The 27,887-nt window shown below is 53.5% G+C and overlaps 3 protein-coding genes across 6 annotated transcripts in view; 1 reads left to right on the top strand and 2 right to left on the bottom strand.

The window, feature by feature from the left end:
* INTS1 (integrator complex subunit 1) overlaps nucleotides 1-3,683 on the bottom strand; it is a 36,751-nt gene extending 33,068 nt beyond the window's left edge. Inside the window, exons 1-4 of the mRNA XM_026650709.2 lie at nucleotides 3,643-3,683; nucleotides 3,243-3,330; nucleotides 2,519-2,809; nucleotides 1,218-1,414 (exon numbers count right to left, since the gene is read on the bottom strand). Of these exons, the coding sequence (XP_026506494.1) occupies nucleotides 1,218-1,414; nucleotides 2,519-2,809; nucleotides 3,243-3,300 (546 nt within the window). The 5' untranslated portion in view covers nucleotides 3,301-3,330; nucleotides 3,643-3,683. The remainder of the gene's footprint in view (nucleotides 1-1,217; nucleotides 1,415-2,518; nucleotides 2,810-3,242; nucleotides 3,331-3,642) is intronic.
* A 1,356-nt stretch (nucleotides 3,684-5,039) lies between these two features.
* LOC112112176 (lysosomal alpha-glucosidase-like) overlaps nucleotides 5,040-27,887 on the bottom strand; it is a 26,108-nt gene continuing 3,260 nt past the window's right edge. For 3 of the 4 annotated variants that reach the window (XM_024207975.2, XM_024207973.2, XM_029911242.1), the window contains 19 exons: nucleotides 20,309-20,849; nucleotides 19,847-19,992; nucleotides 18,418-18,583; nucleotides 16,906-17,002; nucleotides 15,464-15,583; nucleotides 15,046-15,164; nucleotides 14,826-14,957; nucleotides 13,561-13,671; nucleotides 12,384-12,497; nucleotides 11,761-11,845; nucleotides 11,074-11,191; nucleotides 10,601-10,734; nucleotides 9,954-10,105; nucleotides 9,536-9,684; nucleotides 8,954-9,095; nucleotides 7,941-8,039; nucleotides 7,365-7,529; nucleotides 6,777-6,923; nucleotides 5,040-6,081 (listed from right to left, as the gene is read on the bottom strand). In XM_024207975.2, coding sequence (XP_024063743.1) covers nucleotides 6,019-6,081; nucleotides 6,777-6,923; nucleotides 7,365-7,529; nucleotides 7,941-8,039; nucleotides 8,954-9,095; nucleotides 9,536-9,684; nucleotides 9,954-10,105; nucleotides 10,601-10,734; nucleotides 11,074-11,191; nucleotides 11,761-11,845; nucleotides 12,384-12,497; nucleotides 13,561-13,671; nucleotides 14,826-14,957; nucleotides 15,046-15,164; nucleotides 15,464-15,583; nucleotides 16,906-17,002; nucleotides 18,418-18,583; nucleotides 19,847-19,992; nucleotides 20,309-20,839 — 2,790 coding nt within the window. In that variant the 5' untranslated portion in view covers nucleotides 20,840-20,849 and the 3' untranslated portion in view covers nucleotides 5,040-6,018. Of the gene's footprint in view, nucleotides 6,082-6,776; nucleotides 6,924-7,364; nucleotides 7,530-7,940; nucleotides 8,040-8,953; nucleotides 9,096-9,535; nucleotides 9,685-9,953; nucleotides 10,106-10,600; nucleotides 10,735-11,073; nucleotides 11,192-11,760; nucleotides 11,846-12,383; nucleotides 12,498-13,560; nucleotides 13,672-14,825; nucleotides 14,958-15,045; nucleotides 15,165-15,463; nucleotides 15,584-16,905; nucleotides 17,003-18,417; nucleotides 18,584-19,846; nucleotides 19,993-20,308; nucleotides 20,850-22,438; nucleotides 22,525-27,887 lie in introns of those variants that run through there. The other variant, XM_024207974.2, reaches the window with a different exon arrangement.
* MAFK (MAF bZIP transcription factor K) overlaps nucleotides 27,405-27,887 on the top strand; it is a 17,168-nt gene continuing 16,685 nt past the window's right edge. Inside the window, exon 1 of the mRNA XM_024207977.2 lies at nucleotides 27,405-27,543. The gene's annotated coding sequence lies outside the window, so the exon portion shown is untranslated. The remainder of the gene's footprint in view (nucleotides 27,544-27,887) is intronic.

Below are 27,887 nucleotides of genomic sequence, written 5' to 3'. Positions count from 1 at the left end.
TGAGGTTTGGCTCTGTATGTGCTACTGAAACATGTTGTGAGGTAGAGAACACCCACAAGTAGCCTTTCAGGTAGAACAACAGAAAGTCCAAACAACGTTAATGGCTTATTGAGGAAATACACACAAGCACAAGGATTACCCCAGGAACTGTGTACCACAGAAACCTCTCAGAGACAGCACACTACACAATGGGAACTGTTTGACCCAGGTCACAGCAAAAGAGCTTTCCACCAAATTGGAAGAAGATATTAAAGAGGGAAATGATCTCATGACTGCACTTCACTCTCCCTACAACAACACACCTGAAAGTACCGGAGGAAAAAGGACTGAACTGCAGGGGGAAGTGCTAGTCCCAGGCTAAAGGGATTTCTAGCCTGTGTATAGAAACTTGGTGGACGGCTTGTATCATCAGTCAGGATGAGAGATTACTGATTCAGACCCTATCTAATACTGCAGACTTAGTTTGCGTTTTGTGTTATTTCATCTGGTAATCTACTTTGATCTGTTTGCTATCATTTATAATTTATAATCACTGAAAAGCTATCCTTCTCTAGTTACTAAATCTATTTTATATTTTACCCAAAACACTGTGTGGTGCTTGAAGTGCAGAGAGGATAAATCTCAGCTCAGGAACAAGAGTTGGTGCACATCCACTTTCCTTTGCAGAAGTGGCAGACTGAGTTATAAATTCATACTGGCTGGGTTTTGACCAGGGCAGGATGGTAGAGCTCTGGGGTCTTAGGCTGGGGAGCTGGGAGTATTTTGGCTGTAGCCTCTCTATTGTGGGTTCATGAGTGGCTGGCCAGAGCATTCATGAACACAGCTGGGTGTGGTCCCTGCCTGTGGAGGTTGGTACGAGTGCACGCTTGGAGGGCTTTGCAGATTGTTACAACGTCACAGTGCAAGAGGGAACCTAGATTGGTGAGACAGAGGGCTCAGCTGTACCTCAGTTCCAGGTGGCATCCCCCCAGAACCCAGTCACAGTAAAGAGTTGAGAGAAGGAAGGCACAGAGGAACCCACCATAAAGGTCACAGTTACAGCTGTATTAATTCAGCCCAATTCCTGGCACCAGGGCAAATGCCACTGTGCTCAGAGGCTCGCAGAGCCAATCCCAGCAATAGTATGTCAGTGTCGGGAGCCCATGGTGCTCAGAAGTTGACAGCACAGTGAGGTGACATCTCATCACACTTGTTAATCAAAACAAACACAGTCTCACCTCAATAACCCCCTCGGTGGCAAATATATTGGGCTTGATTTTTGCCAGATACATCAGACTCAAGTACAACGTGGGGTCAGGCTTGGCTCTGTTCATTTTCAGCTGCTTCGCAGCTCCACACAGCACCCCCTCAATGCGGTCGTCATTCCCCTCTGCCTCAGCTGCTTCAATCTCATCCACCAGCACAGTGGGGACAACTGCAATCACAGACAAACAGCTGTCAATACTGATCCCCATGCAGCAAAGATGTGCCCTGGGAGACTTGAACAGAGTGGAACGGCATCCTGGTTGCTTTTCCCCACCCATGAAAGCTCTGCTGAAGACTCCTGTCCCCTTTTGCTTGTATTCCTTGATCTCTTTTACTGTTGATCGATCTAAGTTACGCAACTTCAGCGTCGACGTACTTAGATCTAGTTATCGTGGTGTCTTCACCGCGGTGAGTCGACGGCTGCCGCTTCCCCATCGACTCTGCCTAGTTATCGTGGTGTCTTCACCGCGGTGAGTCGACGGCTGCCGCTCCCCCACCGACTCTGCCCGTGCCTCTGGCGGCAGTGGAGTACAGGAGTCGACAGGAGAGCACTCGGGGGTCGATTTATCGCGTCTAGTCTAGACGCGATAAATTGATCCCCGCTGGATCAATCGCTGCCCGCCGATTCGGCGGGTAGTGTAGATATACCCTTTGTCTCTCTTTCTTTCTGCTAGAATTTAATCCCATTATTATATCGAACACCAAGGAGCGGAAAGACATTCTACAAAACGGCATGCAACATGCAGGCCCCCAGAGCTTTCATTAAAATGCACAGTTGCCCCCACCCCCACACATTAGTTACACAACAAAGAGGTAAAGAGCTTTCACATGGGGACAATGACTTCCCAAGGAAGAGACCTTTCAAGTGCTGGTATTGGACATCCACCTGAAGGGAAAAACTAGATGGAGCAGTAGAGAGAGGGAAAAGGAGGAGGGTCAAAAGCAAAACACTATGCCCGGATGAGAGGGGAAGGATGAGAGAGTGTTCAGGAGAGGGAATCCCGCCTGGCACTACAATGTCAGGGTGGGAAGCCTGCGGAGAAAGTGTGCCTGCTTTGCACTGAACACAGGAGAATGCTAGTGTTACACTCCCCATGAGCCTTATGCCAACAGTGGCATTACTGGGGAAGCACATGGAATTCCCCAAGCACCAGCATACAGACCCCAGAGAAAAGGCTCCTCAGAGCAAATGCTGCGTAGAAGAGCTGGATGCTACTATACCCCCTCTCACACAATCACACAACTCAGAGCAGAAACCAGAATGTTGCTTTACCTTCAATTGGAATCACAGACGGTTCCTTTATGGAGGGTGAAATGGCCCGTTTCTCAGCCACTGCGGCCTCTGCCAGACGTCCCAGGGCACTCAGGGGAGGCGTGGAGCAGAGTTTGGGGCGTTTGGTCAATCCCGTCAGGCTGGATGCACTAGATAAAGCAGCGGACCCCTCCCGTTTACGCTCAGAGGGCAATCCAGCTGGCGCTGGCTTGAGCAGTGTGACGGCAGCTTTAGAATCATTGGTCTGGCCTTTCGACCCCAAGGCAATAAAATCTCCCGGCGGAGGATGAGCTAAGAAAAGAAAACAGAGATAAGACCACAAAGTCAGAAGTCTCCATCCCCTCCCTTGAGCCACAAACCCACCCAGTGCCCTGGGCACCCCAGGCCTTAGGACAAAACAATGCAGAGACAAAGCCAAGGCAGATTTCACTTGGAGGCTGGCACCAGGGGGCAGGGCTCACAAGCAGCTGCCAGCCCTACTGGGTGGCCTGGGGGATGGGCACCAACAGCCCCACTGAGCACCAGCCAACTGGCCAGGCTCGGGGCACTATAAGAGCCTCCCCTTCTCCCTCACAAGCTAGTGGCCAGTGATTCCGCTCAACCCAGGCTGCCCTGATGGGACCCACTATACTGGGAGCCCGAGGCTCTTCCCAGGCTGCCCCGGGGGGAGCAAGGTCTGCCCGACCCCTCTCGCAGCCCTCCGCTGCCAGGGGCTGGGACTCACCCGAGGGCTTGGTCACCGCGCTGGGGCGGCGAACCGTGGCCGGCTTCGGGCGATTCATGCCGCCGGGGTCTCCGAGCCGCAGCGTCACCTGCAGGGTCCGGGAGAGGAGACATGGGATGGGCAGGGAGCGAGGCCGTGCCTGATACAGCCTCACCACCCCCCCAGCTAACCTGTTCCCTCCCCCGCGCCCTTCCGCAAACCCTGGCCCCTCGTCACTCACCCAATCCCCACCCGTAAATCCCAGCCCCCGCCACTCACCCAGCCCCCCGGTAACCCCGGCATTCCCCGCCCCTCCCCCCGCTACTCACCCAGCCCCCCAGTAACCCCGGCATTCACCGCCCCCCCAGCCCCACGCTGCTCCCCGTAGGGGGAGAGGGGGACCTGGGTCCCACCCACCTACCACTCAAAGCCGGGCCCGCTTACACCGGAACCAGAAACTGCTACTGTCGCCCTGTGATTGACCCGGAACCAAAACGGAGCCTGCCCCTGTCCGACGACGCAAAGGCTCCGGGGAGGGCTGGGCGCCGCCTGGTGGCGTGACGGGGGAACGGTACCCGCGCGTCGCCATCCAGCGTCCAGCAGCGGGAACTGCCTCCGCAGCCACTAAGCGTCCCCCACCCGTCACAAGGGCTGCCCGTAGGTGACGCCACCTGACCTACACCTCGCCGGGCCGCGAGCCCAGGACAGCGCCCACCCGCCAGCTCTGCAGCGCCACCTGGTGGGCAACCGGAGGAGCCGCCCCCTGCTGCTGGGCAGCTCCAACCCACAGGTCCCCTCCCTGGGCACCCACCTGAGGCTGGGCAGGACAGCAGCCGGGGCCAGGGAGCCCATGCATGGCCCGGCACCAGCGGCACTGTGGCCAGAGCCCGCCCCTGAAATAGTAGACGCATTAGCCACTGTGAGATGCTCAATCCTCAGTCCCCCTCCCCGCCGGGAGGCAGGACAGCGCTGTTGTCCCCAGTTTACAGAGGGGCTCAGCTATGGGGTGGGCCGGGGTGTCATTCCCAGCTCTGGTAGACCTACAGGTGCTAGTTCTGCTCCAGCGAGCGGGCTAAAAATAGCAGTGTGACAGGGGAGGGGGCTTGGGCTCTCCCCGACTACAATCCCATCCACGGTCGGGACGTACTCCCGTGGCTAACCAGGCTGCCCTGGCCCTGTTGCTGTTTTTAGTGGGCTAGCATGAGCAGTGCTCTCACCTGTACAGCTGCTCCCACGAGGAATTGCGCCTCTCTGCTGCAGAGCGGCCGTACCCTAAATGACTTACCCAGGATCACTCAGGGATTGGGTGAGAGCAGGGAAGTGAACCCCCAGTCTGGCCTAGGACCAGCCTTTCCCTGGGGCTGGCAGGGGAGCTTGCTAGGGTGCATTGCACAGTACTGCTGAATGAATCTGCTTCTCCCGTCATTTCCCCTGCTCTGATTCTGGCACATGTTGCACAGGGCAGAGTCTGTTACATGCAGCCTCAGGCCAGGACAACCCCACTGGCTCAGGGAGGTTTCATTATTATTGGTATCAAGGTCCTACCAAGACCCCCGTCGAGGATCAGGCCCCATTGTGCTGGCACCAGCCGGACCTGCACTGGAGACAGCCCTGCCCCAGGGAATGCACCGTCTGCATGATGACAACACACAACAGGCAGAGGGGACACACCAAAGGTGGCAGGAGGGGAGGCCACGGGAACAGGGAAGTGAATAGGTCTCCATCATGGGATGGACACTGCAGGCAGGTAGTGTGCGCAGTGAATGCCAGGACAGACTCACCCTGCCCCAGAAACAACAGCCAGACAGCAGCCACCTCCACTCGCCTTTATTCATCTCAGACAGAGCAGCACCAAGAGGAGCGGTCAGGGGCCTTTCCCTAACCTCTCCCAGCACCACCACCCAGGTCACAGCCAGACCCGGCTCCGGGCGGCTCTCAGCTTCCTTCTGAAAATCCCACTACTGTCGCTAGCGCTGAGGCTGCTCCCATGGTGTCATGTGGGTCTGGTGGGCCGAGGGGTGGAGACCCAGGACCCCCATGGAGCCCTGTGTATGCTGGCACTGCCAGCAGTGCTTCCTTCCCCACCCCCCGTGTGCTGCAGTACTGTCTGTGACGCAGGGACATGTGACTGGAGAAAGGTCAGCGCTGACATAGCCTGCTGGTTGTGCAGCACAGCACCACCCCCACCCCCCAGCATGCTGACGCCCTCTGGGATGCACCGTGCCAGCAGGTTGTGAAAGGCGGGTCACGGGAGACATTGGTGTGCTGGGGTCGGGAGACAGGCGAACAGACTCGCTGACCAGAGCCTCTCACCAGCCCCCCAGAGCCACAGTCCTGGGCATGGGACAGCCGAGTCTTTAAACATAAACCCTGTGTCAAGGGCCAAAGCAGAGAGCATCTTCAGCGGAGCTCGGGGGCATTGGCAGGGCAGAGTTTTTGGCTCTCGCTGCCCTGCAGGTGTAGTCCCGTGGGGAAAGGCGAAGGCAGGACAGGGAGAGCTAGGAAAGGGAGGCTGTGCAGCCCAGCTGAGCTCGGGCACGAAGCAGCTGTGGAATCCAGAGTCTATGTCCAAACCGATGTGGGCAGAAGGCAGCCCTGAGCTGGGACACAGAGCCAGCCAGCAGTGGCCCAGAGCGGCACCCCGCAGCCGGGGCCTTGGTGTGTGTGTGTGTGTGCGCACGCACACGGATGCACAGAAGCACACCTCTATCCCCACGCCCCACACAGACACACGTGGACGGATGGAGAAGCCTCCAGAGCCCAGCTCCAGCTCAGCCATCCCAGGCGCGTGCGGCGGTCACAGCCAGCGGATGGAAAATCCCTGGCTGAGGTTGAGGTTGAGGTCGCTCACCGTGAGAACCTGCAGTAGAGGGAGAAACTCAAGCTCAAAGTGGGACGCGGGGGCCCCATGCAGGGCTGGGTGCACACCCCCATCACAGCTGGAGCACACTCCGTGCTGCCCCATGACGTGACAGCCGATGGTCCGGGGTGGGGGGCAGAGCAGACTGGCGCTAAGAGGAGCCCCGAGCTAAGGGGCAGAGCAGGGCAGGGCAATGGGCTAGAACAACCTTCAGCATCTGCACCTGCCCACTCAGTGAGCACCTCCAAGTGCGGTGCAAACGAGCTGAGCTCACAGCTGCGCTGGAGAGGGGCCCAGGCAACTAGCCCCCTGGGGCACGGGAATGGAACCCAGGCGTCCTGACTCCCACGGCCCTGCTCTAACCACTAACAGCCCTTCCCCTCTCCCAGTTCCCTCCGCTCGGCACACAGGCCCAGTGCAGAGCAGGGAGCAGCACCAGGCGCTCTCTGGGTAACTCCCAGACTGGGGGCTCGGAGGGCAGGGTGAGGCCAGCTGCCAATGGGCGGCAGAGGAGGAGGCTGGTGTGCCTGCCCTTCTGCACGGCCCAGCCAGAGAGCCTGAGAGCAACAAACTCACGACCGCAGGACAGAGCCGTGACCCTGCCAGAGCCAGAGCCGAGCGTGTGGCTTGGGGAAGGAGCCGGTCATCGCTGGGCGGCGGAGGGGCATACCAGGCGCTGGCGGGGGCTGGGTTACCTGGTTGTCCAGGTAGGAGAAGGGATTCTCTTCGCCGTTGACAGTGACCCTGCTGGGCTTCTCCCGGACCCCGTAGACACTCAGCACGTCCACAGTGATGTAGGTGGCTTCCACGTTGGCGTGAAGGACAGTGGAGGTGAAGACGTTCTAGGCGAGATGCCGAAAGGTGGGGCCTGCTGTCGCCCAGACTACGTGGGCACCGGTAGCCACGGCTACAGCACCCGCCCCCACGCCCAAGGGCAGCCCCAGCCCTCCACTGCTCCTGTTGGCCACGGCCTGGCTATCACATAGTCCCCGCCCCCACGTGTGCAATTCCGGCTGCTCTGGCCCCCAGCCCCTCGGGCACTGAGCCCAGCACTCTCCAGCAGAGGGCACCGGCCACAGGCCCCGATCCCAGCTCCCCCGGCTGGCCAGGTCCAGAGACCCGAGTCCACACCATAGCCCCATTCAGGCAGGAGGATGCTGTACCATCTGCACCCCCACAATGGGCCAGGCAGCTCCAGCTGTCTGGGGCCAGAGCAGGCCTGTGGCTCGGGGGGGTGGGGGGGTAGCGCAGTGCATTCCACCCCCGAGGCAGGGGCCCCCTACCTGCGTGACGTTGAACACCAGATAGGAGTAGTCACCCTTCTCGAAGGTGTCCAGGCTCTCGCCGTCATCCCAGAAGAGGTCCCCCCAGGCGCTGGCATTCTGGGACAGGGCCGCGATCAGGCGCAGGGGGTTCCCGCTGCTCACCCAGCTGGTGCTCCCGGGTTTCTGGGGTTCAAGAGAGCAACTGCTGAGACCAGGCACTCCGCTGAGGGCTCCAGGTGTAGAGGACCGGGCATGGGGCAGGCCATGGCAGTGAATACACCATGGAGTGGAGACAATGGCCCAGACAGCACGGATCCTGCCCCCGCCCTCCCACCAGTTTGTGCCAAGGCAGGCGCCTCAGGAAAGCTCCTGACCCGGACCCCTGAGGAGCGTCACCTCCTTGGCTGCAGCACGGAGACCAGCCCTGTCAGGGCAGCCTTCCGGTGCTGCAGACGGTCCCGCGCCTCCTGGGCGGGGCGAGCCACTCTCCTGACGTGCCCCGGAGCTGGGCAGCAGGCAGCCAGATGCAGGGATCTGGAGTGTGGGACAAGGGTTATTCCTGTTCTCCAGATGCAGCAGGGGGAGCAGCCTCACCTGGGTGGGGAGAATGGCGCCCTCCCGGACGTGCAGGTTGATGTGGTCCAGCGGAGCAGCCATCTTCAGGCTCTCCCCGCTGCTGTTCACAGAGGAGCCCTGCGGAGGCAGCGACAGACACACGGGGTGTGTGTGGGCAGCAGGGTGGGCAAGAGGGAGAGGCCGTCTACCCACGGGTCTGGAGAACCACCCCCCCCCCCTCCGAGGCCACGGGCACCAGCCAGGCCCATATCCACCACACACAGGCGGCAGGGGGAGAGCAGGCCACAGGCCCTGGGACTCATACACAGCACAGGCCATGGGCACTGGCGCATCCCACACCCACCACACACAGGGCATGGGGAGCACAGGGCATGGGCACCAATCCAGGGGAGCACAGACACAGGCATGCAGAGCAGGGGGGAGCGCAGACCATGGGCACCAGCCCGGGGCTCAGACACACACAGGACTGGGGGAGCGCAGAGGCCGGAATGCAGAGGCGGAAGCGTGGAGGCAGAAGCACAGAGGCGCCCGGGGCAGAGGCAGCGCAGAGGCGGGAGCACAGACACACACAGGGCAGGAGGGCATGCTCAGAAACGAGGCTGTGGCCATAACCGTTTCCTGCAGTCTCTGATGGTGGCAATGGTGCCCACCTGCTCGTCTGCGGGTGACTGTCTGGGAAGGACCTTTTCTGACCCTCTGATTCCTGCTCTCCTCAATGGCCACGCCCAGAGGACAGGCCAGGAGGCTATTGTGAGCTCCCATCCCAGGGAAGAGCAGATCGACAGGCAGGGCAGGTCGGAGGTGCACTGGCCACTCCTGCCCCGCTCCCTCCCCACAGCCCACCCCATCCCCTCTGGCACAGGCACCCATGCCTGCTCTGATTTCTGACGCAGACGGCACCCCGGTTGCTTTCACAGGCTGCAGGGCTCTGTCAGGTGAGGGGCCCTTTGCAGCCGGGGTCTCCATACCCCTTGGGTAGGGGAATGCACAAATCCACCTTGTCCCGCCTCCCAGCATGCACTGCTCCTTACCGTGTAGTAATCGTACCACACCCCTCTGGGGAAGTAGCCAATCACAGAGTCCACTCCGGGCTCCAGCACGGGCGTCACCAACAGGCTCTGCCCCCACAGAAACTGCTGGTCAATCGAGTACGTGATCACGTCCTGTGGAAACCTACAATGGGAAGAGGGCACCTCGGAGCTGAGCTGCTGATGCCACTGACCTCTGGGCCCTGCAGTCTGAACTGGGCCAATGCCCCCAAACTGGCATTCAAGCCACAGCACAGTCACTTTCCACTCGCTGCCTGCACCTCAGCACCTGCCTGTAGATTAGTGGCACCACGGTCTGTGACTTCATGCCTGCTTGTAGATCCATGGCATCAGCTCTCATGGATCCTGCCTGTGGTCAGAAGGGCAGGGGCCAGGCCCAGGCACAGAAAGGAGTGGAGGGGCCCACGGGTCAGAGGGTGCCCGCCAGGGGAAGGGAGGCGGGCTGTGCTCCCCTGGGGGAGGGGAGGGAGGCAGGCATGCCCACCAGGGGTCTGGGGGCCATGCCCCCCCGTGGATCGCCCGTGGGGCAGGAAACCATCCATAGCCGTAAGAGGAGTTTCTTACTCAAAGAACAAGGCTCGAGCGACGGTGTGGCCCTGCAGGTGTGCCCGGTGGAAGAGCGTGTAGAGGAAGGGCAGCAGGGCGTAGCGCGTCAGCAGCACCTCCTTCATGGCTGTCCGCGCCACCGAGCCGAACGCCACCGGATCCTGGGCCTGGGCAGGCCAGACAACCAGAGCGTAAACAGGCAGGACAGATGGACAAACGGGCTCTACCAAGAGTCTGTCCCAGGGAGCTGCGGAGAACGGACGACCAACACCCCTTGCCCGCTCCCAGCGGCAACCATCCCCCTGTCTCCACCTAGCAGTGACCTTTCCGTACTGCTCTGGGCCCTTCCCCCATTTGAATGCAGCCCTCTGGGGACATCATCAGCCCTGGAGCCCCCACAGGTGCTGCCGTCCCTTGGGAGGGGCCTCCCTGTTACCTTTTCATTCTGGGTGTTGTGGTTTCGGGAGAAGGGGTAGAAGGCTCCAAGCTGCATCCAGCGGGTGCATAGCTCCTCCGAGGTGGTGCCTGAGAACCCACAGATGTCCGCCCCAACCAGCGGGATCCCAAAGAGATTGAAGCTCAGCACCCCTGCAAACACAGAGGCACGGAGTCCAGAAGCAGCCAGGGACACCTGGAAAGGATCTCCCCTGATTCTCCTTGGGACAACACTCAGACCAATGCCCCGTGCTGTTCCCTTGTACAGACTGTGACACGTACACGCCTGGGGACATGCCTGGGAGGGGGGGCTACATCCCACCCACCACAGGACCAAACAGCTGCCACGATGCCTGCGAGCTGGCAGCCGGCTCCCATCACAGCCAGTCCTGGAGCTGGGAGCAGGCTCCAGACCCTCGGCTGCCCTCCCAGACAGTAACAGGGAAAGGCCCCATCTCAATTACAGGCCAGCAATAAGGTGCAATTTCCCGTGGCTCTTTAATGGAGGAGCCGCTGCCCAGCACGTGGGAAGGGAGGAGCCATCGTGACCAGGGAAGACGCAGGCCAGTCTCTGAGGGTGATCCTGTCCCCAGCGGGTGAAGGTTAGTATCTGTGAGAGGCCTGCCTGTTGCCGGGAGAGCCACTCACCTGGGACTGACCAGTACATGTCCTTCCACTTGCTCCTGTTGTCACCGAGCCAGTGTCCCGAGTACCTGCCCTGGCTGGGGAAGGTGGAGCGAGAAATCACAAGCGGGCGTTTCCCTCGGATCTGGATCAAGGCGCTGGAAGACAAGGAGGAGACTTGGGCACCGGGACCAGCTGTGAGACTCAAAACCAAGGGCATAGCCCGTGCAGTGACTCAGGGCAGCAGCCAGCCCCTGCTCCACACCCAGTGCAGCTCTGAGACCCAGCCACAGCTTGGCAAGGCGAGGGAACCCGGATCAGGGGTTCAAACCCCAGCTTGGAGCCATTGCGCTGGGGACAGACCAGCCCCCTGCGGGCGGGATGCCTCACGCTGGCGTCTCGGACACAGTTCTGTGGAGCCGTTCATTGACGCGGGGCTTGAACCTGCTCACTGGAGGCGATGGGCCGACGCGCGCCCAGCAAGCGCTGGCCATTACCTAGCTGTGGCTTTGGCTTCCATCAGCCCGTAGAGGTTGTGGAGGTTGTAGTGCACGGAGGCGCTCTGCTTCGCCGAGGCACACACGGTCTTGGCAGAGAGGGACCCGCCCAGCACGGCTGATGGGGAGGGAGAGAGGCTGTGAGAAGAAGTGTTGTGCAGCACGGAAGCCAGCGAACACCTGCACCCAGACACAGCTACGTGCGCCTCATACACTATTCAGTAGCCTCGGGGCCAGATCTCCAGGCTGCTCATACGGTACAAAGGGGCTAGATTCTGGCCATCAGCAGCCAGTGAGGAGCCCCGCACTGGCATAAAGCCGACAGAGCTAGTAATGGTTCCTGTGCCAGCTGTCCCCCTGGGCGGGTATATCAATGCTTAGGTTCCTTAGTCAACACTTAAGGGCTAAAACTGGTCATGCAGGTGCCTGAATACACAGTTAGGTCCCTGTGTTTGAAACCTGAGCCCATGTGCACAACCCCGAGTGCTGGGAATGCCGTGCTAAAGGCGTGTCAGAGAACAGACAGCACACACGCCTACGTACACTTACACACCTGTACACATAGACAGAGGCTGAAACCTATGGGTCAGATGAAGCCATGGTGTAGGTAGGCCCAGCTCCCAGTGGCACCAAAGGAAATTACACCTGCTTACACCAGCACAGCCTATATTTTATTTCCCTTCTTACCAGGCACATAGGGAGGGTTATCAAGTTCCCCTGGGGAACAGCCATCCACTGACCCGTCCTTGAAGTCAGATGGTTCATTCATGTCCTAGACAGAGAAAGTCGAGTTGAAATTTCATTCATAGGGTTTTGGTGATTATCAAGCTGGGAGCTGATCTCTTCTCAGAGACCAGACGCTGCTCACCTACACCCCCATGGGACCAACCATGTGGCCAAAGCCACAAGGACCCAGTGGGACCGCTCCATGGTTGTCTTTGCTTCTTGAGCCATTCAGAGCTGGAGTCCTAATCCACCCCTGGACTTGGGAAGCTAACTGCATCGTTGGTCCTGACCTGTTAAACTCCAGCATGTTCAGTACCTGGAACAACGTGCAGCCTAGCCCCCTTTTATCCAGCGTAGTGAAAGCTTACACTGGACGCACATGACACGTGTCTCCCAGTGTATACGTGCCTTCAGGGACACAGAGCTTGTCAAGGACAAGGAAGCTGGAAAAACAGGAGCTCAGAGAGGTACAAAAGCTTCAGGGATAAGTGAGACATACACTATGCTGGGGGGAACATGAGGGAGTAGCTTGGAGAGCCCCTGCCTTTGTAGCTCAGACCCAGCAGAGGTAAGGAGGAACTTACGATCCAAAGCCCATCAAAGGGGACACGAGCATGGAACCGGTTCAGATTCTCCAGCCACCACTGGTAAGTGTCTGGGTTGGAGAAGTCAGGGAAAGCGGTGAGGCCAGGCCACACCTATGGAAAGGCCAGAAAATAACACATTCTGTGAACCTCTCATTGGCCAACTGCACCAAGGAACAGGGAATCACAGCCTATTGGACACCTGCAAAGCTGGCAGTCCAGCCGCCCTCCACCTGTTAACGCACCATTGACCTTCCTATCTGTCACTGGTGGCTGGAGCTGGAGACTTAGCCTGGTCCACTTTTGAAATTCCACCTTCTCCCCTGTAGAGAAGGTGGAATTTAAAATGCAGATGGTGAATGGGCAGCACTGCTGCTGAAAAGCCATTTGATTTTTCTAGTTCAGCTTAAATATTCTAAGGTGCCAGTAGTAACAATGGGACCGATGGTTCTTTAAATATGGGGCCCGATTCTTCCCTGCCTTGCACCCTGGGTAATTCTTTACACATGTGTAGAGCAAGCACAAACCAGGTGTAAAGTACTACCCTGCTCAGAGGGAGGGAAGGGTCTGGATTTCACAGCACTTTACACCATGGGGAATCAGGCCCATAATTTTTAGCATAACGATCATCTGTTTTTCCCAGTGCTTTTCAAACTTTCTTGAAGTACTGAAGAGAGACTGAGAGGTGTGCCGTAGGAGCCCATAATTTAGAAGCCTAGGGTGAGTTGGATCAGAAATCACAGTGGATTGTGGGTAATAAATGGAGCAACTCCACAGATTTGCTCACTGGGGGCTATTTTTCATCATTCCGGAAATAGGGAGAAATTCAGAGAATCAGACTGACAGATTCTGACTTCACTTGTGTTCACGTGACTCCACTGATCCCAAGAGGTCACTCTGGAGTCACACAGGGGTGAGATCAGAATCCGGCTCAGTATTTTCCCCACACAGCCTATTCAGCCCTCTTTACAGAAATGAAATTCCCAGTGATGTCAATGCACTTAAGGAGAGACTCAGGCCCAGAGCACACAGGACAGAAAGGTCACTTGACCATTATTTTTATTATTTTCCCCTTAACAACTCTAGGGGTGAAATCTTGGTCTCACCGAAGCCAATGGCAAAATTCCCATAGATTTCTGTGGGGTCAGGATTTCACCCAAGTTGCTCCCCCGCTTACCTGTCCAATCAGCGTTTGCCCCTGAGTGGTATTTATGAATATGCCACGTCTCAAGCCTTCATCATAAGGCCAATAAGAACCAGGAGGATTAGTGCTGCTGATCCCAGGATCCTGGAAACATATGGGACAGGTTACATTCTCCCCCCAGTGTCCATGAAGCCACACCAATATACCCCAGAGTAACTCAGAGAACAGCTTACTGGTCTTGGGAGCCCTGGCCCACCAAACTAGGGTTGACTAAAGCTCACATGTTACTGCCAAATTGACCAAGAGGAACAGAAACTTGCTGCAGCATTTCCACTTGTGAGGAAGAATGTTGTATAAAGTGTCACTTCTCCAAGGCTCAAGGGTTGGGTTAGAGATAGATTTTTTAGGGAGTGGGGGGAAGGGAGGAAAAGAGGGGGAAGGCCCCAGAAGTCCAAGGACAGGAAGCATTATCTCACAGCAATGCTGAGTATATGGCCAATGGAACAGCAATGAGTGGAATCACTCCATTAGACCAGGGGTTCTCAACCTTTTCCATTCCAGGACCCCCTCTTCCATCAAGCTGGGGTCTAGATGGAACCTGCCTCCCCTTTACCAGTATAGGAGGGGCAGGGAGGCGATGACCTGGTCACAAACCCAAGGTTGAGAACCCATGAATCAGACTGATTGACAGATAATTGCATCGGTTTCTCCTTGTGTGATTGAGACATGGGGAGGTTTACACGCAGAGCGGACAGGAAGGCAGCGGGATAACGCTGGACCTGTCGCTAGAGCTCTCCTGCAGAAAAGGGGGAAATTCCAAAGGCCGGGCTCATGGATTCCAGCAGGGGTCCTAGCCACTCCTCCCAAGCAGAGGCCTGTGTGAGGCCAAAGCAGAGAGGGATAAGGGGGTGGGGGAGGGGATAAAGAGAAGGTCACAAAAGTACCCGATGCTCTTTCAGGCTATTGCTCAAAGCCAAGCATCATACTTGTTCGGAGGGTAAGGCATACGCTAAAAACCAAAGGGCTATATCCTCAGCAGGTGTCAATCAGCATAGCTCCGTTGGCATCCGCACCAGCTGAGGCTCTGTGCCAAAATGTTTCTCACTGAAATAGACAGAAGCAACTCGTATGGTGGGGAGCCTGACACCTCATGGAGCAGCGAGTAGCTCCTGCTCTTGTTTGTATTTGCACAGCGAACACGTCTCACATACCGACTGTGGCTGCATCTGCCTGAAGTTTTAGAAACGAAAACAGCCCTAGCATATAATTCAGGAAGAAGGTCAGAGAAGTCAGTATACCAGGATCATGACGTAGTACTGGCCATGCTTGTGAAGGTCCTCAACCAACTGCGGGAGGGTGTCAAACTTCTCGGGATCAAAGGTGAAGTCCCGGTACCCTTCCATGTAATCAATATCATTCCACTGAGCATCCTGCAAAGAAGAGATGCAGAATTGCATGGTGTGGAAATGCTTCTGCAGAGCCGCCTAGCCTCCTCTGGACAGCAGGTATTTATTTTACCTGTGGTATCTGATAATTCCTCATGGCTTTCACAGTCTGCCAGGTTGCATTGCTTGTCCCATAGCCCCAGCGGCACAGATGGAACCCCAGCCCCCAGAAAGGTGGCATGGCAGGGAAACCTGGAACAACACAATTGGAATGGAGACAATGACGAACTTGGCAACCCTGATGGAGGCGGTAATGAACTAGGGCAATTCTGAATGAGAGGGAGGATCTGGTGGAGATGAGGAAGAGGCAACACCCCTGGTGGCGGAGGACATCACAATGAACCTGGTGAGACAGGTGCTAATGTATAAATGTGAGGGTGATGGCAGTGGATGGAGATGCTGGGCATGTCTAAGCATACAAAGGAACGGTTATTCAACGGGCTGTCTTGGGGGTGAGATGCACAGAGAATGGCTGGGGTATTGATATTTACCTATCACCTGCTGGTACTGTTGGATGACCATGTTGGGATCTGGACCCAAGAAGATGTAAAAATCCAGAACTCCTCCAATGGTTCTCCAGGTCAAGGCAGGAGCTGGCTGCAGAGCCACCTCTTTGGGAAGTGACAGAATAGAGACAATGAAACTGTGGTCCAATGGCTAAAGCATGAAAGGAGGTCAAAAGTCCTGACTTCAAATCATGGCTCTCCCACAGACAAATGTGACCACAGGCAAAAATATATGTCTATAGCCCTGTGCCTCAATTCCCCATCTGTAAAGTGGGAGTAATAGCACCTCCGTATTGCACAGGGGTTCTGAAGGCTTAAAGGCTGCAGCGTGATTGATATCACTGGATTTCAGGTGCAACGGACGTGCAAAGGATTATTACAAAATCTGTTTTCTAGACCTGACAAGTGTGGCGTTCTCACCGTTTCCATTCCAGAACTAAGCCCACTAGTGCTTTCTGTCTCTGTAGCGTAGAACCCATTCCAGAGCCCACAGAACTGAATGATAAATGAAGAACTGAACGTGAGAGTGAGTTTCTGTTGGACTAAGGGCTTTGCTGGAAAGGGTGCATTGTATGTGTGAGTTCTCACACCTCCGATGCAGCTGGCACGTTTTCACAGCACTTCCCTGCACAGTTATTCTTGGGAGTTTTATTGCAATAAAACGTACACAGCTGGAACGAACATGGCACTGGCGTGAGGAGCCTCATAACATCAGGGTCCCAGATGGCACTAACAGGGCACTGGTGTAAAGAACCTCATGGTGTCTGTGTCCTTGCTGACACTGGCCTGGCGCTACCATCAGGAAGCTCACCCTGCTGGAGTCCTGGCTGGTACCAATATGCCATCAGTGAGAGGATGCTCACAGTTCTGGAGTCCCAGCTGGCATCAACAGGCTGCTGCTTTATAGCAGCTCCCCGTGGAAGCCACAGCTGGCATCAGCAGGGTACAACTGTGAGAAAAACAGCCAGCAGATTTATATCCCTGCTGCACCAGAAGTCGCACTCTCCATAGTTAAAGGGCAGAGATATCAGAGGAGAACCGGGCTGGACCAGGGGCATGAGAGAAGCTGGCTTTTCAGACTACAATTCAGCAGCTGCCTGTGTGGTTAAACCGCTTGACAGTTGCTAAAGAGCCTAAGTTTAGCCAGGAAACAGATGTCTGGCTCAATAAAGGGGCCACGAAACCACATCTTTCTCTTTTACTGCTTCTCTTTGCCACGAGTTCCTGAACTGTCACTTCAGGTCAGTCCCCCCCACCCGGCCAGCTCCAGCTCCCAAAGCCAGCAGGCCCCTTTTCTAGTGATTAGGAATAGCACCAAAATCTATGAGATGCCACCGTCAGGGCATGCAGGCTGGTGAAGCAGGGGGCTTCCCTCGGCAGGTCCTGAACACCAGCTCCACCCCAATGTGGCATAAGAAAGCACGTACCCATTGCATTGCTATTCAGGAGGAAAACACCATGAGCAGCTCCCTCTTCCTCCATCAGCAGGTAAAATGGGTGAGCTCCATAGAGGTTGTATGACTCCTGCAAACAGAAGTTGTCTGATAAGAGACTTGTTTTCAATACGGGTCACCCAAAGGAAAGCGGAATGGATAACAAGGGAGGTGTCTAAGGAAGGAGAGTTATGAGCCATGGGGAGCAGTTGACAGATGCCTTCTGGACCCTCTTGGCTCAGTGTAATTTAGATCTATCTTGGCTAGGCATGTCAGTTCTGGTCACTAATATGTAGGACAGTCGTGATCAGCCTGGAGAGAGAGGGGCAATGGGCAGCCAGGATCATTGCAGAGTTTGCAGCTGAAGGCCAAAGGGGCTTGGCGTATTCTCAGCAAAGAAGAGCAAAAAAAAAAAAAAACCGGAAGCTACTGTAATAGACGGGATCGGTGATGGAGTGGGACAGGATGAGCTACAAAGGGCCTTCTAGAAGGCATCTTAAAGCAAGGGAATTATGCATAAGTAGGGCAGCCAGGCACAACTACCATACTTCTCTCAAAGTGGCAAAAATACAAATGGCTGCCATGTGAGCCCATGCAACAGATTAAATAAATCCATGTATGGGACACAGTCATCTTTAAACAGAGCTAGAGGGGAGTGAAGGACACAAAGGTAAAACAGGGCAAGAGAAACCCAAAGGGAAGAGATGTTTCCTTCCTATGTGACCCAAGTTTGCTGGGTCTCAGCTCCATCCCCAACGGCCCGTGTCCCACACCGAAAGGAACTCTGCTCAGATGGGGAGTGTCTGTTAACACAGACCCCAGACTAAGCTGGTGAGGTGTTTCAATAGCCTGTGGGGATTCAAGAGTCCTCTGCTGCTGAGTGGAGAGATCGCCTTTGAACCTGATCAAAGGTAAAGAACATTTCATACCCCAGCATGGCCTTCCTGTAACCCCTCATGTTAACCACAGAGAGGGGCAGGGGGAAGCCCATGTACCGAGGGCTTCCTTTGCATGTTAAAGACTTAGCAGACACCATAACATTCTTGGCCTGCCCACATCTCAGTTACTCAGGGTCTAAAACACTCATCAGAGCTCTGTCTTCCTCCGAGACTCACCCAGCTCTGCTGAAGGAGTTGCCAGTAGTCAGACTCCACCCATCACACTCCCGAGGGAACTGGGAAGAGGTAAAACCTCTGTGCACCAGAGTGGCACAGAGCCATTCCCAGAAGAGGGGCATTCTCTGCTCTAGAGGGGAGAGGATGGGCTGCCAAACCAGCACAGGAGGGGACTCGCTACACCAGAGCACAGAGGGGTCATGTGTCTGCTCAGAAGTAACCTGATGCCGGGTTCTGAGCTGGGCTATGGAAGGAAGCAAACGCAGTTCTTGTATGTAAGGCAGCTGTGCAGGTTGGACCTGTTACACTAAAGGGAACCTTTGACGGGCAACAGTGGAGTTGAAATAGCAAGACTCTGGCCCTGCACGCATCACCGAGGGGACAATGGTACCGTGGGAGGGACATCCCGGGCCCACAGCGTCAGGGTGCTCCAGTCCAGGCTGTGCAGGAAGCTACTCCGATGTTCCCCGAGGCCATAGAGGAATTTGGAAGGGAGGATGGTCGAAATCTGGAGAAACTGGTCAGCGAAGATCAAGGGAGCCACGGTCGTGTTTAACCTGGACGGGTGGCGGGAGGGGAGTGAGAGAAGATACAAAAGTGGGCAAGAAGCAGGGTGAGGGACAGAGCAGGAGCAAGGGAAGGACAGAGCAAGAGAGGACAAATATCATTAAAACAATGTCAGTCTGCTCCTCTGCTGCTGCTAATAGCAATCACGGCACCTTCCTTCCAGGATCTCAAACTTCTGCACAAACTAGAGATCACCCACCCCTGGAGCACAGACTCCTAGATTCTGTTACAAATCCCATGGCTCAGCAATTTGAGTGAACTCTCCTATCCCAGCCAAATGCAGAGCCAGGGGACAACCTGGCCCAAAGGTCAGCATGACTTTAGTCTGATCCAGAGGTGAGGTTTCAAGTCAAGGTGCCAACAAAAGTCTCCTCAGAGATTATATGTAACCCTCTACGCAACAGAAACAACACAGGGGTGAGATTTCCTGATTGTCTAATCACCAGCAAGCTACTCCCAAGAGGACCAGGTTAGCAAACGCACAAAGTTTTAAACAACAGTAAAATAAGGAAAGGGTGGTGCATCTGAGCTCTTCTCTACATACCCCGTCCTACTAGAACTGGCTACATACTTAAGGGTGTGGGCACAATGCCACTGAATGGATCTGTACATACTTACACCGGGACGGCATTTGGCCCTTCCCCCGGCAAATCCTGTGTGAGTGTGAGAGAAACGAGCCAAATTTACAGCCCTCACACGGATTTCTTCCCCAGAATATTTGGCCCCAGTCCAAACTTGCACCCCACATGCCATCTGGTGTGCAGCGTAAAAACAATACCACTTAGCACTTACACAATGCTTTGCACTTGGAAGGCACCAGACAATCACTAAGTCATTAACACATTACGCAAATAAGCACATTGTAAATGCAGAAGGACAGACTCTTCTCCTCTCTGTGCCAAGCCACATCAAGACCACATTGACCAAGTTCCCAGAGTCAACCCTGCATTCTTTCTACCCAGGCCCAGGAAGTGCCCATCCCCACGGTATCTGAAACCTCAGTTCTTGAGGAAGGAGGAAGAGGGAGAACAGCTGTCTCCCCCAGCCTACAGGGCATGCTGACACAGCAAAGCTCATGCTCTTCCCGCCCAAACCCAGGTGAATAAACCAAGCAGGTGGGAGACTTGAGCTTAGGAGAGGAGAGAGACAGTTCCCTCCTCCCTCCTAGCTTCTGTGGTGCCCCCACCGGTGGAGCTAACGGGCGGGGTCAGCTGCTGAAGTTGGAGAGAGCGAAGAGGAGGGTGAACTCTTACAGCACAGCGCCAGAGGCTCTCCGCCTCAGTAGCAGACCAAAAGGCTCCTTGGAGAACTCCAGGCTGTATACGGGATTCTCTGCTTTCTTCATTGCCTGAGGAACCTCCAGGGGGACTTCAAATCGAGGGCTTGTGGAATCCGTGATCTACAAAAGGAAGAAAACATGTCTTAAAAACAGCAAAGCAGGAGGCAAAGGAGTGTTTAATTGCCTCAGAGGGGCGACCTGACAGCAAGCTAAACTCAGCAACAGCTAGTGCCAGGGGGATACGGCTGCCGTGTCTAGCTTGACATGATGGGACCCTAGACTGAGACATAAGATGGGTTCTACTGCTTGTCAGGGGCTAGTGTCAGCCAGCAGAGACCAGGGGATTTAGTTAGCCGGACTGAGAGGCCCTACCTGGGACCCTTCTAGGCATGGAGGCCTTGGCGGGAAGGGACACAGACCAGAGAAGGCAGCTCACCTTGATGTGTAACCGAGTGTCTGTTTCAAACTCCACGCTCAGCTGCAGCCTCTCAATGTCTCTGGGATAATAGGCCTTCACCTTCCTCCTCAGCAAACCCACCATTCCCAGCTCAGTCTGGTTCAGGCTCTCCAGAGTGTAGCTGGGGAAGTCAGGGGGGTAAAAGCACCAGGGCACTCCGCTCCTGCTCCCCAAAGGCTGGTCACGTTCACTAAAGCAGCACCCCCTGCTCTCACAGAGCTCTTTTGTCACCACCACGTTCCTCTCAGGGTAGCAGTCAAAGCGGAGAGGCTCAGGGACAGCGCTGCATTTCTCCAGGGGCGTCTGTCCATGCTGGCTCCCAGACACCTGTCTGAGCATCCACATGGTGACTCCACTCAGCAGGACAGCTACAAGCATCAGCAGGCCAACACCCAGCCACCAAGTGGACAACTTCCGAAGGCAGGGCGGCTTCCCATCAATGCTCTCTTCTTCAGCATAGGATTCTGTAGGCCGTGGGATGTCTGTTGCCAGCTTTTGGTAGGACTTCATCTTCCATGTGCTAAAATGAGGGAGGGAATAAAAGCACCAAATGAAGGAACTGGCAGAGAAAATCCTACCCTACTGATGAGGAGATTCTTCCACAGGAGAATAATCATCATGAAGTATAAGCAATATCAGACCATGCCATAGCCCTGAGGTTGAATTTCCCTGCCTTGTCTTGCTGCCTGCTCACTGTTTTTCACAATAATGTTAGTGCAACATACAGTCACAGCAGCTCTGGTCATTGGTCCCTTTGCCGTAATACTTGCATTGTGCGGAACATACAGAATAACTCTTGACTCTGGAAACGGGTTTGAAGGTGGAAAACAGGACCCTGCCCTACTTGATCTGCTGCTCAGTGCTCTGCCTAATATAGGGCCAGGCCCTGCACAGGTTCACAGGGTTGGGAGAATCTACCAAGAGCTCTCCCGTACACATTGTACAAGGAACAGCTGCTGTTTAAGTCTGCATTCTCACGGAGCACCTTGAGCACTACCAGCAGAGGTAGCTAGCCTCCTGCACAAGCTGACAGACCAAAGCCAGAGAAGTGGCGGGAGATACACACACACACACACACAAGCCTTTCTAAGGATGTTGCAGCTGTTACTCCAATGTGTGCTCTCCAGAGATATTCTGGCTATTTCTGAGTTTAGGGAGCCATAATGTTTCCAGGATCTGTTACATGGGCTGAGCCCAGCTCCACCCACCCTACCACAGCTGTGGTTTCTGAGCCACATGAGATCCTTGTGAGGTGCTAAGCATGCTCAGCTCTTACTGAAAACAATTGGCATTGAGGATCTCCAGCCACCTGGAGTACTGGACCTTTACATTGTAAAATCTTTGGGGCAGGGAACGTGCCTTAGCTCCATCCCATTATAAATGACTAAAGAACTATTTTGGAAATCTCGCATACAAACATCTTCTCTGGGGCCTCCTTGCAAACAAAGGGCTTTTCTGAGCTGCTACTGCCACTGCAGGAAAGGGAGAGATCTCCCAACACCTTAAACTACAGCCATTATTTCTCTAAACCGTAGATATGCATATATACTAATTCAAACGCTTTTCACACCAAATCTGCATTCTGCAGGCAAAACAAAAGCACGGAGAAATTACTTTTCTTGATGTACAATCAAATATTTTATTTAATATATACACTGCAGTAGCACCAAGATGCCTCAATCAAGTCGGGCCCCAGTTTGCTAGGTGCTGTACAACCGTATAATAAAAGACAGTCCCTGCCCCATAAAGCTAAGCAGCTTTATTTAATGCATATTCCCCAAGACACTCAGGACCACCTTGTCTATTGACTCCGTTAATAGTCATATGCCAATGCAAAACTCTGCAGCTGCACGTGCAGATATTTGCATGAACAAACAGGTTGCTAAAATGCTGTAACCTGATCCATGCACCAAATGCCCCTGGACATGTATAAGCGCAGGGGTTCACAGGTGCAAACAGACTTTGTCTGCCACCTCAGTGGAGGCTGGTGGAACACAGGACCCCAAATTGTTATTTGAACGGATCACTATGAACATTTGGTATTAAAAATCCCCCCTGCCAATGCACTGGGCCACCATTTCTCTCTCTGGAAATCTCTGCTGAACATACTTAGCTATTTCGCTCTCCCCGCCTCTGATCCGGTGAGAGCTAAGAAGCTTACATACACCTGTCTCCTCTTGACATTGTGGTTTCAGGAAGACAGTGAGGTCTCCCAGCTTGCAGCACTTCATGCCTGCTGTACCATAAACCTCCTAAAATAAGCCCTGCCCATGGTTTCTACCACTTCAGTCTATTAGCAGCGCAAGAGTCCTAACTTCCTGTACATTCCTTGGGTACCTAAGAAAGTTAGATTATTAGAACTTTGACTATAAACAAAAAGCATTCAGTAGAAATAAAGCCATATTCTTATCAATTATGTCATACCAAAGTTTATTAGGAGCTTTTCCCTTGTCTGAGTTCAGTGGGAGTTTCTAGAAAGGATTTCAAAGCCCATTACAAAAATGGCTAGGCATTATTATCCGCATTTCACAGAGAAGTCGTGGCTTGCCCAAGGCCACATAGTGAGTGACAATACCAGGAATAGAATCCAGGTTTCCTGACTCCTAGTCCAACATTTTATCCATAGGACCTTGCTGCCTCCCCTATATAAATAAGATAGACAGATATAGACTGTGACAGAATATACCTGTGTGTGTCCACACCCCACGCACTACTGTAATCATCCTTGTGAGGTTTCATTTAAAAACTCATAATTTGCTGGTCATTATGGCCCCACAAGTAGGGTGACCAGACAGCAAATGTGAAAAACTGGGACGGGGGTGGAGGGTAATAGGAGCCTATATAAGAAAAAGATCCAAAAATCAGGACTGTCCCTATAAAATCAGGACATCTGGTCACCCTACCCATGGGCCTCTGGAAGTCAGCATAATTTAGATCGGCCATGTTGTGGCTGGGGATGACCCAACACTCAATGGCCCCATGATGTGGGAGCACAAAGATGACTAAAAACCTGCCTTTGAACCCTCATCTCGAGCTGTATGTTGGCTCTTTAGACCTCTTTAGCTGTATGTGTGCCCTTGGACCATGGTCCGTAGCATGGTCGTTAATCTATTGCAGTTTTTGAACACGCTTTGTAAATTTCTGAGGTTTGACAGAAAGCAGCATTGATCCTGTTAGACAGTAGCTTTATTTTAGCAGTACTGCAGCTTTAGCCAACCTAGCTAAGTCAGTTAAAAAAGGATGTGATTCTTAAAGTCATGGGATACCCAGGAGAGGGGAAGAGGAGAAGCTCAGAACCAGCTCCCTGATTTTTCTGCCTCAGCAAAGGTTAGAGTAGCCTAGGGATGCTGTAACTTGTACTTCCTGACTATGGTTCCATAGGGACCACATCAGCAAGGGGATAGCCAGAGCACTGTGTGGTCCAGCCATTTCCCCACCCTGCTCTCAATATGTCCCCTAAAATAGGGCTGTGAAGAGGGGAGATGTAGGAGCTGGGTACGCTGGCTCTGCACCAGAGGAATCCCCAACAGGAAACTTGCAGGTGCTCCTTTGCACCGCCTGGGTAGCGCAAAGGGAGTGGCACAAAGCAAAGAGTCTGGCTTAAAATATTGATTGCAGCCCCTTGATCTTTTTTTGAAATAATATGTTTGGCCCGCAGGTTGAAAAGGATTAATATCACTAGCTTAGACAGACAGACAGTTTCAAACATAGTTACAAGACCAAGTGCAGAGACAGATTGAAAGTCTGGTTTTAAAACACCCAGCCTTTCCTATGTTCTAGTTCAGGGGTTCTCAGCCTTTTTTGTTCTAAGGCCCCGCACAACATGCAATAAAAACTCCATGGCCCACCCGTGCCACAACAACTGCTTTTCTGCATTCAAAAGCCAGCGCCAGTGTTAAGGGATAGCAAGCAAGGCAGTTGCCTGGGGCCCCTTGCCACAGGGCCCCACACAAAACTACATTGCTCAAGCTTCGGCTTCAGCTCTGAGTGACGGGGCTGAGAGCCCTGGGCTTCAGCCCCAGGTGGTGGGGCTTCTGCTTTCTGCCCTGGGCCACAGTGAGTCTAATTCTGGCCCTGCTTGGTTGCACCCCCTGAAACCTGCTCACGGCCCCCTAGGGGGCTCCAGATCCCTGGTTGAGAACCACTGTTCTAGTTAACAGTCCATAGTATTTCATCATCATGGTCTAAAACTAAGTAGATGTATTGCTATTGGGGTCTCAAAGGTTGAGTACATTGTTGATATTAGGTTCAGTTAGGGCACAGTGTTGCCAAATCTCAGGATTTTATTGAGCTGCAGCCTTAAAGCTCTAGCTTCTTAAGTCATTGATCTTGCACGGTGACTGGTTTCAGAGTGGTAGCTGTGTTAGTCTGTATCAGCAAAAAGAACGAGGAGTACTTGTGGCACCTTAGAGACTAACAAATTTATTTGAGCATAAGCTTTCATGGGCTAAAGCCCACTTCATCAGATGCATGCAGTGGAAAATACAGTAGGAATATATATATATATATATATATATACACACACACATACACACACACACACAGAGAGAGAGAGAGAGAGAGAACATGAAAAAATGAGGGTTGCCATATCAACTCTAACAAAACTAATCGATTAATAGCCCACCTGATCAGCAGGAGAAAAAAAACTTTTGTAGTGATAATCAGGATGGCCCATTTCAAACAGTTGACAAGAAGGTGTGAGTAACAGTAGGGGGAAATTAGCATGGGGAAATCGTTTTTAGTTTGTGTAATGATTCATCCACTCCCAGTCTTTATTCAAGCTTAATAGTCTCTAAGGTGCCACAAGTATTCCTCGTTCTTTAAGTCATTGACTACATGAGACTCTCGCTTCTTTAAAATGAAAGCTGTTTCTAGCCCTCATGGTTACAAAGAAAAACTTAACATGAATCCTAACGGTTCAAAAAGCAGAAGGCAAATCAAAAGAACCCAACATTTATTATATATTAAAAATCTCATGATTTTTGAGACTTGATTTATAATTTTTTGAACACTAGGAATTGGCAATATTGATGACATTGCTACAGGATAACTGGATTAACCCTGCTGGCCACCATTGGCATTTCAGAGTCTCTTGACTCCAGCAAATAAAGAAAACAATCGATAGTAAAATTTCACCCCTTTCTATTATTGCTGTCCCAGATTGTATCTTGTCTCTCTCTGCTGCAGTAGTTGCTCATAAGAGGAGGGAATTTAAAGTTTTCTAAGAACTATGTAAACTAAGATCTCATTTTCTCTTACTAGACTCCGGTCTGATATATACGTAGTTAGGCTTGACAGAATTCAATGTTTTTAATATAATTTCAACGGATAATATCAATATTTATTTTTAAGCATTTTAAAATCTTTTTATTAGCTTAATTTTCACAGTAGCACAAAATTGTGGGTTTCATGCTTTTTGTTTCAAATTTTATCAATTTAAATTTTCCCAGTTGTGGGAAATTCAGGCGGAGTAAGACAATTATCTAATGACAGTAAGCACTGACATTCAAAAAGTTAAAGCTTTATAACTATTAAAACACAAATTGTCAACATCAAATTTCAAACTATATGAAGTAAATATCCTTAAATCAAACTCTAAATTCTCAAGCAGCATTTTTCTTCCTTTGCCGATCTGTACATTTCAATTACTTGTGGAATTTTTTTTTGTTGGTGTTTGTACCATGATATCGATGTTTACCAACACTAACTGATAAAAAATATAATCCTTCCAAGCCTAAATATAGTGTTATATGGTAATTGGACACTTGCATTCTCCTCTTGTGGACTTTAGCATTACATTAAAGTCACACTGAAACTCAAGGAAGAAGTACTTTGAAATCCACGTGACTGAGAAAAAATTGAAACTGAAAGCCATTTTCTATGCCACTGCCAAAAATATAAATATAATGTACATCACAAGATATCAGAAATAATATGAGAAACTTCTATTAAAAAGCAAGGAAGAAAAATTGCTTAATTCTAAAAGAGGTGAAAGATATTATTATTATTATTTGACTAGGTGCTTGGTGCTGTACAAAACACAAAATTAAAGACAGTCTGTTCCTTCTGGACCTTACAGTCTAAAAGATAGATGACAAGAGGCATTGGAAAACCCAGATGGGAATAATTTAAAGGGAACCCCCTTCTCCATACTGAAGGTAAACTCACTTATTGGTATTGTGGAAAAAGAGATGGTGAAAACAGCTTCACAACATATGACAATCAGCCACTACTTTAGAAATGAACAGTGCTCCTAAATATTTTACAGAAGCCCAATACTGCTGTGCAGCTGTATCCTAGATTCTTGAAATTGTAGCCTCCCTTTGGCACCACTTAGCTTTACGGGCACGACAAGGTAGGTATCTTGAACACAGCCCCTCTAGGCTGCCAAAGGGGACGATGATCAGCACTCTAAACGTTGCATCTGAAATGTCCCAAGCTCCCTGGAGTCTGAAAGAAGTTAGGTAGCGCAGGCACCCTGCAGTTTACCGTGGGGGGGCTTTTCAGGCAAGACCTTGTATACCCGGGTTCTGCCAGAACGTTAGGGTGCCTAGAGCATTTTGTGTAGAAGACAGAGTTTGAAGCAAATTGCTTGTCTCTGACCCTGTAAAGCTGCTACCCCCCACCCCAGAGGTGGCTGCACCTGAGCAGTGAGGGGTGTGTAGAGGGTCAGGGATGTTGCTCATGGGGGTGAGCAATACAAGATAGATGGTGGGTAGCCAAACAGCACCCTCACTCATTATGCCCCACACTACTACGGGAAGGAACGGATGCCCCTCCCCACTCTCCTGTCTCCCCTGCCCCTCCTGTACCAACTGCACTTCCGCCTCCTCCTGCCCGGCCCCGCCCCCATCCTCCTGCCCGGCTGCCCAGCCACGCCCCCATCCTCCGGCCTCTTCCCTGTGCGCCCCCGCCTCCTCCCCCTACCGTGTCTGCGCTCCATGAATGAACACGGTGGGCGTGACCAGATGACGCGTTATGCCGAGAGGGCGTGGCCACGTGACGCGCGGCGTGATGCGCGATCCCGGAAGCGGCCCGGCCCCTGGTTGGTCGGCTCCGGGGCGGGGGGGGGGGACCCGCGCTTGTTGTTGTTCCCGGGACTCGCACACACAGGGAGGGAGGCTGAGAAGCGCGTCCCCGCCACCATTCCCCCGCGCCGCGCGCGTCCCCGCCTCCACCGCCACCTCCCCCCCGCGCGCTCCTGACAGGCCCAGGTAAGACGCAGCCCCCGGGGTGCGGCAGTCGGGTCCGGCTCGGCGGGGTGGGGCAGGGTCCGGCCCGCGCGGAGCCCCCGAGCCGGGCACTTGGTAGCAGGGGCTGGAAATTTGCTGAGTCACCATCGCGTGGGACACGTGGTGTCCACCCCCGACCGGACCGGACCGGACCGGGGGGTGATGCCGCGGCCGGCTCCGCGCCGGGAGGGGGGGGCGGCGCTCACACACGTGGCTGCCCCGGACGGGGGCCCCACCACGCGCTCGGCGCCGGCGGGCGGCTGGGCGGGCTGAGGAGCAGGTGGGGGGCGCTGCGGCTCGGAGAATGGCAAATCGGGGGGGGGGGG

Source organism: Terrapene carolina, unplaced genomic scaffold (genome assembly GCF_002925995.2).
Source record: "Terrapene carolina triunguis isolate 2854851 unplaced genomic scaffold, T_m_triunguis-2.0 Scaffold93, whole genome shotgun sequence".
Classification (NCBI taxonomy): domain Eukaryota; kingdom Metazoa; phylum Chordata; order Testudines; family Emydidae; genus Terrapene; species Terrapene triunguis.
The sequence above is the reverse complement of the archived record's forward strand: the minus strand, read 5'-3'. Positions and strand labels throughout refer to the sequence as shown.